The 18,793-nt window shown below is 39.0% G+C and overlaps 1 protein-coding gene across 2 annotated transcripts in view; it reads left to right on the top strand.

The window, feature by feature from the left end:
* Positions 1-18,793, top strand: part of LOC148875291 (uncharacterized) — a 43,813-nt gene that overhangs the window by 16,248 nt on the left and 8,772 nt on the right. For both annotated transcript variants that reach the window (XM_088964423.1, XM_088964424.1), the window contains 3 exons: positions 9,824-9,866; positions 15,715-15,821; positions 16,067-16,162. In XM_088964423.1, the coding sequence (XP_088820549.1) occupies positions 9,824-9,866; positions 15,715-15,821; positions 16,067-16,162 (246 nt within the window). The remainder of the gene's footprint in view (positions 1-9,823; positions 9,867-15,714; positions 15,822-16,066; positions 16,163-18,793) is intronic.

Raw genomic sequence — 18,793 nt, 5'->3', positions numbered from 1 at the left:
ATGCCCGTGCTTTTGAAATAACAGGCCAGCACCAGGAAACTTCTTTAGATATCAGAGGATTCTCTCTGTTGCGTCAAGATGAGAGGACCTAGGAGCATGCATGAATTGACTGAGGACACCAACAACATATGCAATGTCTGGGCGAGTCATAGAAAGGTATAACAATCTCTCTACAAGCCTCTGAAACTGTTTCACATCCTTGAGAGGTTCACCTTGGCTGTCACCTAATTTATGGTTGGGGTCAATGGGAGAGTCAATTGGCTTCACCCCCATCTTCCCAGTGTCCTGAAGTAAATCTAGGACATATTTCCTTTGAGCAATGAAGATACCCCTCTTTGATCGGGCAACTTCAATTCCAAGGAAGTATCTGGCAGGTCCTAGATCCTTCACTTCAAACTGTGTGGCAAGAAAAACTTCAACCTCTGAATTTCATCCTCCCAGTCACCGGTAACAATTATGTCATCCACATATACAATTAGGGCAGCACTTTTACCTTATCCTCTTTTCACAAACAGTGTGTGATCTGATTGACATTGCTTGTATCCTTTCTGCTAAACTGCAGCATGGAATCTGCTGAACCAAGCTCTTGGTGATTGTTTCAGCCCGTATAAGGACTTCTTCAACTTGCACACTTTTTGTTCATTGCCTTGAGCCAGAAAACTAGGGGGTTGAATCACGTAAACTTCCTCTTCAAGGTCACCATTCAAGAATGCATTCTTGATGTGAAGCTGTTGTAGATCCCAATCCAGATTAACAGCAAGAGAGAAAAGAACTCTAATGGAGTTCATCTTGGAAACAGGGGCAAAAGTTTCTGCATAATCAACTCCATACACTTGAGTAAACCCCTTTGCCACTAAGCGAACTTTATACCTCTCCACTGTTCCATCAGCCCTATGCTTGACAGTGAACACCCATTTACATCCAACTGGAACCTTTCCTTTAGAAAGATCAACAAGTTCCCATGTGCCGTTTTTATGAAGGGCATTAATTTCTTCTTCAAGGCATTTGTCCATTCAGGAACTAAAAGAGCTTCTGCCACATTCTTGGGGATAGGGACATTGTCAATAGAGGTAAGGAAAGCACGGAATGAGGGTGAAATGTTCTCATAGGAAACAAGGTTGGAAATGGGATGTTTAGTGGTGCACAATCTAACACCTTTCCTGTGAGCAATAGGACGATCAAGGTCATTAGCAACAGAGGAATCATTTTCAATAGAATCAGAAACACCATTGGGAGCCAAGTTACCTGAGTGAGTATGATCCTCCCCCGAGGAGTCTGGTGGCATTGGAGGTACAGCTTCCGGATTCTCCACAGCTCTTGAATTTGGTTGGCCTTTGCGACGACGAGAAAAAACACGAAAAGGCAAAGGATCAGGAAGAGAAGGGAGCTGAACTAGTTTCTCCTCATGCCTACACTCCCCCTGAGGAGAAACAGGAAAAAAAGGCTCATCTTCAAAGAAAGAAACATCCATAGAGACATAGAATTTCCGAGAAACAGGATCAAAACAACGGTACCCCTTTTGAGTGAAGGAGTAACCAAGAAATATGCAAGGGATAGCACGAGAATCCAATTTCCCACGGGTGGGAGACAGATTTTGGACAAAACACTGACAACCAAATACACGAGGAGGAATAGAAAGAAGGGGAGCCTTAGGAAAGAGAAGCTGATGCGGGGCTTTGTACTCTAACCAACGAGAGGGCATACGGTTTATAAGGTAAGTAGAACAAAGAACAGCTTCAAGCCAAAAACGTTTGGGGACGTTCATATGAAGTAGTAAACCCTGAGACACTTCAAGGAGATGTCGGTTCTTCCATTCGGCCACACCATTTTGTTGTGGTGTGCAGGCACAAGAGCTCCAGTGAAGCGAACCACGCGAAGCAAAGAATTCCTTGAGGTCACTATGAAAAATTTCTTTTGCATTGCCTGACTGAAAAATTTAAATTTCAGTATGAAATTGAGTGAAGACCATCCGTTGGAAATCTTGAATGATTTTTGGTACTTCTTCCCTGGTTCGCATCGGATATACCCAAGTATATCTAGAATAATTATCAATGAGGGTAATGAAATACTTATAGCCACTCTCAGATTGTAAAGTAACAGGGCCCCATACATTAGAATGAACAATGTGAAAAGGAGATTCAGATTTACTATTTTTTTGAAGAAAATGAGTTCTACAATGTTTACTTAACTGACACGTTTGACAAGAAAAATCAGAAACAGACATTGACTTAAACAGATTTGGGAATACAACTTTCAAAGACTCAAAAGACAAATGACCAAGACGACAATGCCATATATAGACTTTACTCTTACAGGACTGACTTAGAGACTCTGTGACATGAAGACCAGCCTTATTCTCTAGCATGTAAAGATCATCAACCATACGTCCCCTACCAATCGTCCTCCCCGAGGCCAGATCTTGAATCACACAATGAGAAGGGAAAAAAGTCACTGAGCAATTCAAGGAATTAGTAACACTACTAACAGAGAACAAATTAATGGGAAATTTTGGAACATGAAGGACGTTAAAAAGGGTAAGACCAAGAGGAAGAGAGAGGGTACCTTGACCAGCTATGGAAGTGTATGATTCATCGGCTAGTCTTACCTTGTCTCTTCTAGAAAGAAGGTGATAGGTTTGAAAGTAAGAGGACGTACCAGTCATGTGTTTTGACGCTCCAGAATCAATGATCCATGGAGAGTCAGGGGTATGAGAAACAACATGGAAAGTTGTGGTAGGGTTACCTGGTGTAGATGCAAATGAGGTTGAGGGAGGAGCATCCATTTGACGAATTGCTCTACCATAGAGCTCTAAATGGTCATGGAAGGAATTCATAATATCCTCCCTCAGGTCAGATCTAGTGAGATGTGTCTGAGTCACAGTAGAAATGGGGGGCTGATTCTCCCGAGTAACCATGTTGGCCATGTGGTGTTTCTTCGTACCTTGCTGTCTAGACCTCTTATTCACGTCTGAACCTTGCTTCTTAGTTAGATCTTGAGCCCATTTTGGTTTCCCATGAAGATCCCAATAGGTATCTTTGGTGTGTCGGGGTTTCTGGCAATGAGTGCACCACAATTTGTCCTTATCTTCTGTTTTTTTCTGGAGATCTCCTTTCTTGGAAGAAGATCCCACACTAGTAAAGACACCCCCTTTTGCTGCCAACACAACTGCATCCCCACCAGGGCTGTTTATCAGATTTCTTCTGCTCTCTTCAGATTGTACAAGAGCATAGACTTCCTGAACTGATGGGAGATCCTTAGAGCTGAGAATCTGTACTCTGATAGATTCATACATAGGATTCAGACCATGTAAGAAGGCAAACACCCTTTGCTGGGAGACAAGTTTCTTGTACATTTTGGCATCCTCATCACACTTCCAATCCACACTCTGGTAATGGTCCAACTCCTTCTAGACAAAGGTCAAGTCAGAGTAATATACTGATAAACATCTCTCCCCTGTCTACAAGTAGATGATGCTGCCTGCAGTTGATAAATCTTGGCATAGTGTCGCAATTCTGAATATGTAGATTTTGCTTCTTCCCAGATTTCATTTGCAGTTTCAGCCCACATGAAATTCTTCCTTATTTGAGGTTGCATGGTGTTAAAGTGAGCCGAATAAGGGTAGTTTAGTCATCTTATCTTTGTTAAGTTGTTTGCTTATGTGGCAGTCTTATTAAAGACACTCTGCCCCACACTTAAGTAAGGGCAGTTTAGTCTTTGTAAATGTGATTAGAGACTAATAACTATTAAGGGGTCGACTGATAGGGTTTATCTATCAGATTCGACAGTCCCTTCTTTTCTTTCTTCTTCTTCTTCCTCCTCTTGCTGGTTCGGATTACTGTAGCAGTAGTCCAAACACATGGAAACCAAGAGCCAAGACATAACCATACTCCTGATTCCATCTATCATATTCAGCATTCCCAGAGGATGGTTCTTTGATTCTCCCATTAATATACCTATCTTCCCCCTTGCAGTGATGTATAACTTGATCCCTCTTGACCACTCTAGGTAATTTAAACCATCAAGAGGGACAGCAGCCATAGGAAAGGATAGGTCACCCCCACCCATTCCATTCAGCATTGAGGAAACTCCAGATGTGGCTGAATCTTCACTACTCATGATTTCGGGTTTAAGAAAAAAACAGCAACCAAAGGGGTACTGCCGTACAGGGCTATTACAGAAATAGGTCCTTCTGACCTACGGTTTCATTGGGAGCAAAGACTGAACACTGCTGTTGCAGTACTGGAACAGGTCTGTATGACCTACGGTCTTGTAGGAATCCAAAAAACAACACTGCAGTTGCAGTACATAACTAGGTCTGTATGACCTACGATTGTACAGAGGTCATATGACCCCCCAACAGAATGGAAAATACAGGGTGAAATTCACCACACCCCTAATCGGCAGGCCTGGTAGCCGAACAGTCAATGACTGAGATCAATACAACATCTGCTTCAGGGCATCAACAGTCCATCAAAGGGGTAAAGAAATACAAAAAAGATTCAGTTGAATACAGCTGCTTTGTTAAAGAAATACAGTCCATCAACAGTCCATCAATCGGCTGAACCGTCAATCAATAAACAGTCAATCAGTAGGGTAGCTGAACAGTATATGAACAGTACCTCTTTTAACTTCAGATGATAGCCTCTCTGTAAATCAGAACTCCCTCTACGAACCTCAGATGATAGCGTCTCTATAGTCGAACAGACAATGCATACAACTTCTGGGCTGGAAGATGAAAAGTCTGTATAACTTCTAGGTCGAACTGAATACAATAGATTAGTAGTTCGATGGATATGGCTTTGGGAGATGAAAAGTCTCTATAACTTCTGGGTCGCTGAATACAACTGATTAGCAGTTCGGTGGATACAGCTCTGGGAGATGAAGAGACTATCTGCTCGACATTGAACAACAGGTTTGCTTGACACCACCCTTCAGGCCTGGACGACTTGCTCTGATACCATGTTGAGCAAGAGCAAGAGAAGAGAAGAGAAGAGAGGAGAGAAGAGAGGGAGAGAGGAGAGGAGAGTCGAGAGGACCGAAAGCTCCTACAGAACACTGTAGGCGAGTGCATAAGTTATTATTTATACTAGTCTAGTCGTACAACACAAAGGAGAAAATTACAACAGTACCCTTGTGGTACTAAACCTAGGTACAACAACATCTGTCAACACTCCCAATGCTTGGAAACCCTAGCTGGGGCTGAGCAACAGCTCAAACAAGAGAGAAAGAACCAAAAAAGACCCCTATGGAAACAGCCCCCTTTTCTTTTATAAGACCCATTGGCTTGCTGGACAAGCTAGTTAAAATATTTACACACAAGCCCCTAGGATGTTTCCCTCTCACAAGCAACTCCTTAAGAACAAAACTAACTTCAAATGAGCCCTCAAAAGATAACTTTTGTTACAAAGAGACCCAAGAGACCAAAACCCAACAGATATGCACCCAACAGCCCTTGACAAAAAGTCTGACTTATAAATGACGAAAATACCCCTGGTTCAAAACTATCAAAAAAGCTACCCAAAACAACAATTTGGGATCCTACTACAAGAAAAACATGCAAAACAGAATACATCCACGCATCTATTTTTCTTTTTTTTTCTTTCTTTTTTCATTTTTTTCTTGCCTCATCATCGACCTTTGGATGGGGTTGGTTTGGGCTAACCCAGTCCATGATGCACCTTTAGCTGGTAGCATGCTGTTTTTGTTTCTGTGCATTATTTTTCATAATTATGGTTGGGGTTGTTATTTTTGTTCATCAGGCTGATTGCATATGTTGTATAGAAGTCTGGTGCCCCATTCATCAGGGCTTCTGTTTTCTTCTTTGGTTTCTCTTTCTTATTTTTTCTTTTCTTTTATATATACTTCTTGCATACTTTTTGTAATAAAATCTGTCACCTTTCATGAGAAAATACCTTTAATGTGATGGGGAAAATCTAGTCTAATGTTGTTGAATTTCCAGAGTTTGGTAGTCTCCTTTCCTTTCCTTTTTACTGATATAAGAATACCATTAAGTGGAGTAGAACAAACGTGAAGACATCTGATGACTTCCATAAAAACACAGAAACATTCTTTTCTATTTTTTGATCAATAACCAAGCACATTGAAGTTCTCACAAGAACAAGACTCAGAAGGCATGTTTTGGTCACAATTCTAAAACAATCTCTGTTATGATGCTTCTTATTATGACCTTAAAAAGGTTGTACAATGGATGTTTGTGTATTCGACCTTTTCCATATTAGTTGTTAATAAAGAATATGTATGTACAGGGGAAATATGCCAAGCACCCCCAAAGATCTTAGATATCCTGATTTATATTATAGTCTGGTACATTCCTTTATACAGACCCAAACTCAAAAATTTCTACTGGTAACTCCTCAATACAGCTCCTCCCTGGAAACCCCTTTCTTTCCAAGATAACTTCCATAGTATTTGGTGTTCTTTGTATCCGTTGCAACTCAGCTCTTAGTTCTTGAACAAGCTGTTTCACCACCCTCAAAATGTGTATATACTGCCAGGATCCCTGGTTGTTATAGTTAGGCAGCTAGCAGTAATTTGAAAATCTCCCTCCAATGTTATGCCCTTGTAGCTCAATAATTTTCCCAGCTTTAGACGTTGGTTTGGGGATGACAGTAATGTTCTAACTGAGTTTCCTTCTTTCTTTTTTTTTTTGATAAGCAACTCAAAGAATTTTATTAAATCTTAAAAAGAGAGAAGTACAACAAGAAGTTGTTAGGAATAACACCCATTACAACAAAGAATCCCACCACCCAACCAGTGGCGGAGCCAGGAGTTTTCTTTTGGGGGTAGGGGGAAGTTAAACAAGAAAATGAGATAGGGAGTAGAAGAAGTAGGGTTTGGGGAAAAATGGACTGAGAAGGTTTGGGTCTATTGCATGTTTTTTTAAAGAGAAAATAAACATCTTTTTTTATTTATTTTTATTTTGAGAGTTGGAGGAGCGTTAGAGAGTGATCCATTACATTTTAGTTCAAGTTTTGGGGGTCCAAAGACCCACTTTATTATGTTTTGATCCAACCTCCTCTTAATAACCATATATAAATAACAGTTTTAACAAAAAGTTTGGGGGGGGGGGGCAAGGACCCCCCACCAATATACTTGGCTCCGCTCCTGCACCCAACTAACATTGAGCCCAAAACAAATTATTTCTATTCACTCCTTGTTTCCTTGACCACTTGTTCATGAGTATAGTGCCAAAATCTGCCATTGTGATCCTTGAAAACCCCTGCTATACCTGATCTTCTTGGATTATGATGCATTTGGAAGTGTCCAAAGAGGATGATTGGCATCCTTGTTATAGAATTTGCTACCATGGATCAATCTCTCAAAATATCATTTGTAGTGTAAGGGTGATATGTGCTTTAGGAGAACTCGCCCTAAAAGCTACCTGTTATAGGGAGGGAACCCAGGCACATATATACCCCACATCTGCATCCCATACTGCCGATGTGGGATCTCTCACATTAGCATCCCATACTACCAATGTTGAACAAATGGATCGTAACTGTAGAGAGAATAATATTCTTTTATTTATGTTCTATGCTGATAATGGGCCTCAGGTTGGGCCTTAATTATGTTATGTTTACTTAAGCTTATTCACCCAGTTAAGGGGCCTCTCTGTAATTACTGAAAAATTAAGATTAATGAAAGGGAATTAGGGTGTAAGAGGAGATAACATTCGAAAATCTCTCTGAACCCTATCAGCCGCCACCTTCTTCTTCTTCTTCTTCTCTTTTCTTGTTTCTTGTTTCTGCTGTTCTCAATCATCTTTTAGAGTGTTATTAATTTGTCTGTTAATTTCAGAGGACTGTTTTTCTTCTGTAACAAAGGGCATGTTTGTTTGCTCTGATGTCTGACATCTGAAAGTGCAATAATTACATTAAGAGGTATATTGGTATTGGTGAACTTTTCTTTCCTTTGAGCTCTGAATGCAAAGAATGTTGTTCTGAATTCTGAGTTCTGAAAATTGTTAAATGTTCATTTCAACCCCATATATGAGAATTTTTGTTTGTGTTTTGGGGGTATCATTGGAAAACAAAAAGTTGTAATCTTCCTCTTTAAGAGATACGAGATAAGAGGAAACGAAAACCCATTTTCCTCTTAAAGTTGTAAGATTCCTCTTAAGAGATAAGAGTTAAGTGGAAACGAATAGGCCCTACGAGTAAAAAATGTCAAGGTCTTCACCCAATGTATACCACCCTTACCATGCTATTTTCGATTAGAGCCTCTTTTGTGTTGTATTCTTCCTTAAACCTTGTTTTGCATTTTGGCCTAAACAGCCCACAATGTTGCAACTCTAATTCATTTCCATAAAAATCTTTACCCTTCTTCTAGGAGGTTGAAGAGGGATGCTTCAAATGACAAAACCACGTTCCCAGGTGATACCCACCTGCAGCCAAAGAGGGAAAAAATATGTCCCCAAATGCTAGAAGTGTATTCCACCAAAAAAATGCTAGAAGTGTAGGGACACTTGGGGTAGGAGATTAATAAGTGAGAGATAGTTTCACCACTTTCTTTCCCAACCAAAAAAAGGAAGCCTTGATTTTGGGCAGAATTGGACCTTCATCATCATCATCATCTAAGCCTTGTCCCAACTATATGGGATTGGCTACATGAATCCTGTTTCACCATCCTTTTTTGTTCAGTGCCATTATCAATTGTTAAATTATGGGTGTTTACATCATTTCTTATAACTTCCACACAAATCCTTTTTGGTTTGCCCCTAGCTCTTTTTCTTTTTGAAAGGTAAATAAGAAAAAAATTATTGAAATAAAAATGGGTACAAACTGTTTGGGTGTTAAGATGACACCCCATTACAAGCTAGCATCCATAAGCCCCAATACAAGCAAACAACAAAACACTTCAGACAAGACTAAACTGATGCACATTACAAGCTCGAATCTCAAGAATGTCTCAAAAATTCTCTGCAAAATCTGAATAGCTAAAATGCTCAAACTCTTGAAGGGGAAGAACCCAATTAGTTATGAGTTTGCCAACTGAAGCCACAAGCACTTCGGTGTTTCTTTCTTTTCCTTCAAATAGCCTCCTGTTCCTCTCCCCCCACAGAGATCAGCACACTGCAAAGGGGATACAGCTCCAAATAATTTTTGCTCTCTTGTTTCCTCTGAATTTTGGCCAACCTGAGAAGATTTCAGCTGCTGAGGAAGGTTGGAAGATGGGTACACCCCAAACAGGAAGAAATAAAATCTCCAAATAAAGTTTGCTAGTTGACAAGAGACAAATAGGTGGAAAGCAGTTTCCTCTTCAGATTTGCACATGTAACAGTAACTGGCCAGATCATTTTCCCCTAGCTCTTCTACTCCCTTCAACTTATAACAGATCATTTTTCCTAACAAGTGTTGTAGATGGTCTCCTATGCACATGATCAAACTATCTCAATCTACTTTCTCTCGCTTTTCACCTATTGAACCTACTTCTGGGTTCATTTATATGACTTCCGGTTTAACCCTGTCCTTTCTAGTTTTACCACTCAGCCATCTAAGCATTCACATTTCTTCCACACTCATTTTTTAGGCACGCTGTTTCTTACCTTCCCAACGTCTGCTCCATACAACATATCTGACCTTACGATCAGAAAAAATAAAGTGCTGAAGCCCTGTATACAAGGATTTTGCATGGTTACTAGGTCTATTGTGTTTATATTTGATGTTTGTGCAAATTTTCAAGTTAATCCTAATTTCAGTTTGAATTGATTCCTTAGAATCTTTGAAATGGTTTTATGGACGTTGTTATTTTCCTGTCCTGTTCATTTTACCAATGAAATTTATGCATATTTATTTATTTGCAGTGTGTGGCTTCTCATCCAGATACAAGGACCCTATTCTTGAATGGTAATTTTTCTTAATTATAAAAGGGAAGATATTCTTTTGTTGTGAATGCGATGCATCTTAAATATCATTTTCAGGTTGCATGGCAATGTTTTAGAGGTTTATTATTCATTGTTTATTTTGTGTTTGCTTTTTCATGGATTAATGCACTGATCTCTTTCAATCTGGGATCTTTGGTAGGTTAACCCATTTGCATCTATTTCCAATCCATGTAGTTGGGATATGTTGTATGAAAAAATGAACTTCATTTATTTCATGAAGAGTTCTTGCATTTCTTAACTATTAGAGTATAATGAAAGTTTACCATTCTCATCCCTTCCTTGGTGGAACCAATTTTAAGTTGTTCCATAAGAAACCTGAGGTCAAGCATTGGTATTCATAGCAACAGCAGTGTATAATGAAAGTTTCATTTGATGATTAAAGCACATCTATATCTGGATGAATTATTGGTTGAAAAATTCTACAATAATCAGGCCCAAGGAGAAAGATGGTGCTGTCTTTGAGGATTAAAGAAATCCTTCCCTCCATTATTAGTCAGGCCCAAGGGGCATTCATCCAAGGACGCAAATAATTGATCATATCCTAGTTGCCAACGAATGTGTGGAAGAGATGAAGAGGTCTAAGCAAAGAGTCTTTGTATGTAAGCTCGATCTTGAGAAAGCCTATGATTTGGTGGACTGACAGTTTCTAGTAGAGGTTTTGAGGAAGTGTGGGTTTGGGGAAAGATGGTGTGGTTGGATGTTTGGTTGTGTCAGCTCTTGTCACTACTCCATCTTAGTAAATGGGGTGGTAAGGGATTTTTCTCCAGCTAGTAGGGGTATTAGACAAGGGGATCCACTTTCACCTTTTCTCTTTACCTTGGTAGTTGATGTGTTCAGTCGAATTATCACAAGGGATGATAAGAAAGATGTGATAAAGGGATGGAGAATAGGCACAAACCAAATTCTAGTAACTCATTTGCAGTTTGCGGATGACTTGATGATCTTCTGTGGTGGTGGTTTTAGTGAGAAGGTGGGAAACTTGAAAGAATTGATTAAAGCCTTTGAAGGAGTGTTCAATTTGAAAATCAATTTAGAAAAGACCTCCATTTCTACTTGAAAATCAATTGAGGAGGTTGAGGATATTGGAAATTGTCTTCAGTGCTCCATTTCTACTTGGCCTTTGTCCTATTTAGGGCTGCCGTTAAGGGAAAACCCTAGGGACAGTAGGTTTTGGACCCCAGTTATATAGAAGTTTGAAAAGAGATCAGCTGTGGAAGAAAAATTACATCTCTTTGGGTGAGAGGATCACCTTGATAAGAGCTACCCTTGCGAACCTACCTACTTACTACCTCTCTGTGTCTTTAGGATACCATCTAGGGAAGTGAAGAAACTGGAAAAATTAATGAGAGATTTTCTTTGGGAACCAGGAGAAGGTAAAAAAGACCACTTAATCAATTGGGAGGTTGTGGGTAGAAGTAAAGAGGAAGGAGGATTAGGGCTTGAGAATGCGCTTAAGAAGAATTTAGCTTTGTTAGGGAAGTGGTTGTGGAGGTGGCCTATGAAGCGAGATAGGTTGTGGCATGAAGTGGTGAAGAGTATTCATGGATGCTCAGAGAGTGGATTGGAAGCTAGTGCTTCAAGGAGGGCTAACCTAGCAACACCTTGGAAAGCAATTCACAAAATTCTTCCACAGTTCCTCAATTGTATAAGGTATGATGCTTGATCTAGTAACTCTATTCGGTTTTAGGACATTTGGGCTAGAGATCTTCCCCTAAAAGACCTTTTTCCGTCCTTGTATTCTATTCCTTTGTATAAAAAAAGAGGTGATTTCAAAATTCCTTCCCTCAATTTTAAATTTGTCGTCTTTGTCTTGGGACTTTGCTTTCTGTAGAGGGTTAAGGGAGGAAGAAGTTGATTGTTTGTCTGCTCTTCTTGGTCTCCTCAATAAGGTTTGGTTGGATCCTTTGAAGCTTGATAAGAGGATTTGGGCCATTCACCCTAATGAGTCTTTTTCTTGTGGTTCCTTTTTTAATTTCATGTGCCAAACCTCCTCTCAACAATGTTTCCCTTCCAAAGAAGTCTAGTGTAGACTGGTTCCCCCCAAGGTTATGGCTTTGTGCTGGGAAGTGTGGCATTGTAAAGTAAGCACGATGGATAACCTATAAAAGAGAAGACCCTTCCTATATATTTCTCCAAACTGGTGTACTCTTTGCAGATCTCGTGGTGAGGACTGTTATCATTTATTTTTATCTTGTAATGTTATTGTAGAGCTCTGGGTTTGGCTTCTATCATTGTTTGGGTGTAGATGGGATATGCCAACAGAAGTAATCTTTAACCCTTCTATGTTCTATTGGCCCCATAAAAGAGGAAGGAAAATGTGGAGGTGTGCACAAGCAGCCTTGTTATGGACAGTTTGGGAAGAAATGAATGCCAGGATCTTCCAGGAAAAGGGGAGAAGCAGCCAAGCCTTGAAGGATTGCATTTTGTATAGGGCAATACATTGGTTAAAGACTTTGGATTTGTTTGATCATTTCTCCATTACTGATTGTTGGAGGGATTGGTTATCAGTAGCAAGTTGTTCCTCCTCAAAGATAAAGGTAATGACAAGCTGGGTCCCCCCCTCACGGTTCTTTGAAGCTGAATTTTAATGGAAGTAGCCAGGGCAACACAGGTCCCTCTGGTTTGGGAGGTGTACTGAGTAATGAGGCTGGAGAAGCTGTCTTACTATACTCTGGTCCATTAGGTATTGGTAACTCTATTCGGGCAGAACTGTTAGTTGCAATACAAGGAATAATTCTTGCAAAAGAAAAGAAATGGGTGTGGAGCAGCTTCTGGTTGAAGGGGACTCAAAGACAGTGGTGAACTGGTTAAATAATCCGGAGAATGTCACGTGGGACTACAAGAATGAGATGAAGAAATTCAAATGGCTGACAAGGAATATATCTGTAACAGTACAGTGGGTTGGGAGATCAGCTAATGCATTTGCTGATGTCTTGGCAAAACAAGGGACAAACAGGGAAACATTGTTATGGGCGCAACTATAATTTGTGTCTTTTGTAACAGTCATGCACTTTTTGATGTAGTTTTTGTGTTTTCTGTATGGAGAGGCAGCATCTCACGCCTCTCTAAGGAGATTTTCATGTAATTGAGGGTGTTTAAATCTTTCTTAATTGGCTGAAGGATACTTGAATAATTTTTACTTTGATTTTTTGTTTTTTGGTCAAGATGTTGCATTCAACTAGAAGACCTTTCACCCTTTTTCATAGGTTGTTCAATCATTTGAGATGGTGAGGAATTCTCATGAGATAATAAGAAGAGAATTTCAACTAAATCCGGTTCTATTTTTGATGATTAAGTAAAGATGTATTAAAAGGTAATTAACAAGGCTTCGAATTGGAAACATAGTGGTGGATCAATCTTGTTGATCTTGTGAAATCCCTTTTTGATATCAAAGAATTCTAGGAAAAATAAAGTTGGTGAATGTGCAATAAAAGCAATGTAGACCCATCAAATGGTATTGAAAGCCAATAAATTCCGAGGACTTCCAGATTGGATTATCTAAATGAAGTGTGAGAAATAGAAAGAAATCAAACCCCTAATTAAGGTACAATAGTTATAGAGTCTGCAAGAGGTCCAAGATATCTTAAATTTCTCTTGGTTAAATTTTCGCAAAAAATAAAATATTTTAAATTTCGACTTCATCCTTGATACAAACTCAAGGGTGAGTTCTTCTGAAGAAAGGTAGGTTGGTTAGATAAATCATCAGACCCATATTTTGGAAGATCAAAAGTAAAAGGAAAAGAACAAAGAACTCAATAAGAAAAAAAATGATTTTAGAAGGTATTTATCTCAAGGCATAACAACCAAACTACCTTGGAGCCTAGGCTTCAATCATGCAAACAAATGCTAATGCTTCTTCCTTGTGATGCTTATCCTTCTTGAGGTGGAAGGATGGTGAAACATGTGCCTCCCTTTGTTGGCCATATAAGAAAAAAAGAAGAAAAGAGGGTAGGAAGGTGGATTCATGTTCCTTCATCTTCTCTTTATTTCGAGGCCAAACATGACTCTATGACATTGTTATAGAAATCCATGAATCAACATATAGCTGTATTGACCAGGTGGAATTCAGTGTCAAGTTAATAACAAGGTTTAAAGTATCATGTGTTTCACTACTTAATAACATTTTTTTTAGTTTTTTTTTCAAAATTGCATCACGGGGTCGGTTTTAAGCATGCCTACCCCCCGAAAGTGGTCAAAGTCTGAAACACCCCTTATTTGAGGTTTCAGACAGCCCCTGATACGATATGCTACTCCCAATACAGGGCATATTGTAGCAAAATTTTGACCCTTGGTTAATAAATAGTTGTTGCAAATCATCAAGGTTCCTGAGTTGACTCTGTCAAACCTTGGAGAAAATTGGCCTATCAGCTCATCTCATCATATATATATATTTTTTTGTATTCTAGGTATCTTTTTCGAATTTTATAAGTTTTCAATATTACAATCATATATTTAATTGTCATGATAGTTTATTTTACTTGCTGAGCAGGAGTTATATAGTTGATTTAATAGATGGGTATTCAAGCTGAACCATAACAACTAGTACAATCAAGTGTATGAACATTGACAATTTCTAATAGGGAAACCCTAAAGTTCAAACATTATTTTTGCAAACATGTAGCACAAAAAGGAAAAAAGTGGATATACTTCTATAAAATTTAAGACTTGCATGTTCATATTACTGGAGTTCAAGCCAACCAATAAACCTGATAATTTTGGGCTCAATGTTTGTGAACCCAGACTGTATACTAAATTCAGGTATGTTAGGTACCTGAGTAACTCTAATTGTTGAAGTCCCTATTTTGGTGGACCTAATGAATCCTAGTGTGGTTGTAGGCTTGTCTTGCACTCTTTATGTCACCAGGTTGTTTACTTTTATTTTTATTCTAGACTTGTTAGTTGGAGATGGTTATGCTTTTTTGAATGATACATCCACGTTATGTTTTAATAACTTCAGTTACCCGTTATGGTTTCTCTCCCAATTTATAAACTATGTAACTAAGCTCCTTATTTCAAAATGTTAGAAAGCAAATATCCATGTAGCCAACACTTTTTTATACATTTGAATTCATTAAATCCCACTATTAATTTCCTCAAATTCCCCCAGTATTAAAATTTCAGTTCTTTCCTTGCCTTCTTGAATTGTAGCTCATTGGATTTAATCCTAATTCAATTAAATCTCAGACTCTAAATTCTAGTTAGCCTTAAATCTCATGTCCAATAGTCCAGCCTAGTTTTGGTTGAAATTTCCAATTTCATCTTTCAGTGCCATATCACATTCCATATATGACATCAATATTTTGGGTCTTTCAAAAAAAAAATGTTTTGGGTCTTTTTATTAGGGAAATAAATCAATATAACTTTCAAACTATGGCTTAATGCGCAATTTTAACTTTTAAATTAGCTGTGGCTTTTCAATTTCTTTGAGAAATACTTTGTTTCTTGAATTAGCAACGTGGATTTTTTTTTTCCTTTTTTTTGGCTTTTTTAACCCGAGGCTTGAATGGTTATTGAAATGCTTTCCTATTAGCATTCTAATGCATAACAGGAATTGCATTTTCTCCTTGTCAATGATGTTTTAAAAACTTTTCATGATATGTGCAGTAGGTGGAAGTGATCAATTCATAGTATCAATCTGCTTTTAAATTAAATGACTTTGGTTGGGTTACTGTGTTTAGCAATTTATGTTGCCTATAAAAAAATATTGTTATAGATTGCTCCGTGCTTTCATTCACAAATATGCATGAATGATGTAGTTAATTTGGTTTAAAAGTTATTATAAATATAAAGAAAGTTTAATTCTTTTGCAGCACATATTCCTTTGTATCTTTACCCTTTTCTCAACACTACAAGCAAGACAAGACCATTTGAATACTTGAGGCTTACAAGCTTGGGTGTTATTGGAGCACTTGTGAAGGTATTTTGTATTTCAGATTTGTTTTACATAGTCTTGCTTTGATTCTTGTCTACTTTGATCATCACATTCTCAATGATTGCTTCTAGACAAGCACAAGCAGTCAAGCAGTGACATATACTTAGTTTTCTCATACCCAACAGATATAATTTTCATGTCTAGTAACTAAAATTTTATCTGTCTGTTTGCAGTAATTCTTCCCACAAGATATTCAGTTATTAATGAATCTAAATTTGAAATATACTTAGGTTGACGATACAGAAGTTATTAGTTTCCTTCTATCAACTGAGATAATTCCTTTATGTCTGCGCACCATGGAGATGGGGAGTGAACTTTCAAAAACAGTAAGCGACTTGCTTTACCTGTTCCACTGTGTTCCTATCATCTGCTTCTCATGTTATTTATTCAACTACAATATGCTTCAAATGTAGCATCAGTAAATACTTTGTTGTCCATTATTGTATTCTCAAATCAACTCAACGAAGCCTTATACCAGCCATATGGGGCCTGCTATTAGAACACTTCTTTATTATTCCTCTATCAACTACCTCAATCCCTTTCCTTTTTGACTTTCCCTTAGCATCTCTATAGGAATCAACTGTCAATTTTCTTACTGGTGCAGTAGGTAGTCTTCATTCAAATGCTAGTCTATTGGTTTGCATTTCTGGTTCTTTGTTCACTTTGTTAGAGGTATTATTGTTCCCATCTACATTTTCAAGTATCTTGATTAGCTATTCCTACTTCTAGATCTATTTTTTCACTGTTGCTTCTTTATTTATGGACTTATTTTGATTAGTAATAAGGGCTCTGTTTTTAAATGTTTGATGGAAGAAATGGGAGATCTTTCAAAGGTTGAGAAAAATGGGAAGGCATTAGTGTCTCATGATATTAAGGGAGCAATGGCACTAGGAGCAGTTGGAACCACAGAATTGAGTGGAGTTGAAATTGTGATCTTGCTTTAGGCCTATGAACATTCTAAGAAAAGGGGCTTGAGCCACTGAAAGTAGAAGATGACTCAAATGTATAAAATGCCCACAGGCGGTGTGGTTGGGCCATTATGATTACTCTAGAAGATTTGGAAGCTTGAGTCACTAGTATGATTTTTTTTTCTCAGGTTGCAGACAGGCAGAACATTACTCAAAATTTTCAGCAGTACTATATTTTATGTTCTTGAAATTATCTATTTTGTTAGTCAGGAGAAAAAGTAATATAATGACATGGAGTAATTACATCTGGAAACCAGTTGGGCCATCTATTTTGTTCATCAGCCAAAGATGGTGTTCATGGTGACATTTTTTTTTTGATCAATAACAATTTCAGCAATTTTATTAAAATATCACAAGAATAATTACAGCAAGGAAGACAAACACTCTTATCTTCCAAAAACAACTAAGGCCTCAAAGAAAGAAAAGGAAAAGAAGAAATTTAGTTACAACTTATCCCAAAACATTACATCCCTTTCTATCCCCTGTTTGGCTAGCCCATCAGCTATAGAGTTAGCTGTTCTTTTAACCCAACTCATCCTGATTTCCATTTCCCTCACCAGCCACTTGAATTTTCTCCTCTCATTGCTGTATTTCCATAATCCACACTTGTCTTTCCTCAGCCACCCTATCACCACCTCCAAGTCCCCTTCAATTATGAGTTTTTTGAAATCCATCTCCTTAGCTTTCTGAATTCCTTCCATAACTGCCAATATCACAGCTCTAAGAGAATCCCCCACTCCAATTGGACCTAAGAACATGGCAGAAATGATCCCGTTCTCATCCCTGAAAACACCCCCAATCCCTGATTCTATAGTGTGATGGAGTGTGATCTAGATACTCCTAGCTCCGAACACCAATTGCGTGGCGAGCTGGACCAAGCTATGAAATAATAGATCAAAAGACCCGGGGATGGCAAAGGAGGCTGACGAGAAACCTGACTCCTCCGAGGGAGAAAGTGATGACGAACTTCTAGAAGCGAGACCGCCAAAAGATGCAGGTTGAGACGACATGGAGATCGACCTACCTGTTGGAGGACGTTCTGGAAAATCTGATGTTTGAACATGTCTCTTTTCTTGAACCTCCCCCCCCCCCATATGTAGTGTATGGGCCTCCGAGCTCAGTTATAGTAATAGTTGCCATGTACTCGGAACTTTTTGTTAATGAAGCATAATGATTCAAAAGTCTTATGTATGTGCAAAAAATCTTGTGCAAAAATCTTTCTAAGTAAAAAATTTTTTTAAGTGTCGGTTATCCCAAAGTGCCAAGCTAGCGAGCTGGACTCCAGGTAGGAATAACCTTGTGTTGTTGTATGCTGAGGTGGATAGACACTGTAGGGTATACACTTGACCTGTCTATGCACGGGCTACTTGCCCAAGCCGAAGAGGCGATTGGGAATCGCTACGCCTATGCCGAGGAGACGACTAGGACTTTTATGCCCATGCCGAAGAGGCGACTAGGACTTGTCTGCCTATGCCGAGGAGGCGACTAAGACTTATTGTAGTGCCAAGGTCTTTTGTTAGATCGACACCGTAGCCCTTAGGCTTCTGAGAGTGACTCAGAGTCCTCTCTCCAGTCCGTCGCCTTTTTTGACCAGTTCGGTGGTTCCATAGACTTAGAGGAATTTTACCTTGGAGTCATGGGCTCATAAGTAGTACCTTCTTAGGTTATCAATGTTCCATGCTCGAGGTACCTACTTCCCTTCCAAAGTCTCGAGCTCATATGTGCCTTTCCTGAACACCCACCTTACATGGTACGGACCTTCCCAGTTCGGTCCGAGCTTACCTATGTCGGGCTCAGGTACCATAACTTTCTAGAGAACTAGGTCGCCGACATGGAACTGTCGTTTCTTGACCCGAGTGTTATACTCTCTACTAGTAGGTTGTGGTCCGAATGTAAGTCAGGTCTCGCACCTCCTCTACCAGGTCTAGGTTGGTATGGAGCTTGTCATCGTTTGCTTCCTATCATAAGCCTCAAATCGCAATGTGGGTA

The sequence above is a fragment of the Nelumbo lutea genome, chromosome 1, assembly GCF_056320005.1.
Source record: "Nelumbo lutea isolate HS-2025 chromosome 1, American lotus-T2T, whole genome shotgun sequence".
NCBI classification, from domain to species: Eukaryota; Viridiplantae; Streptophyta; class Magnoliopsida; order Proteales; family Nelumbonaceae; genus Nelumbo; species Nelumbo lutea.
This window is presented reverse-complemented; position numbering and strand designations above follow the sequence as displayed.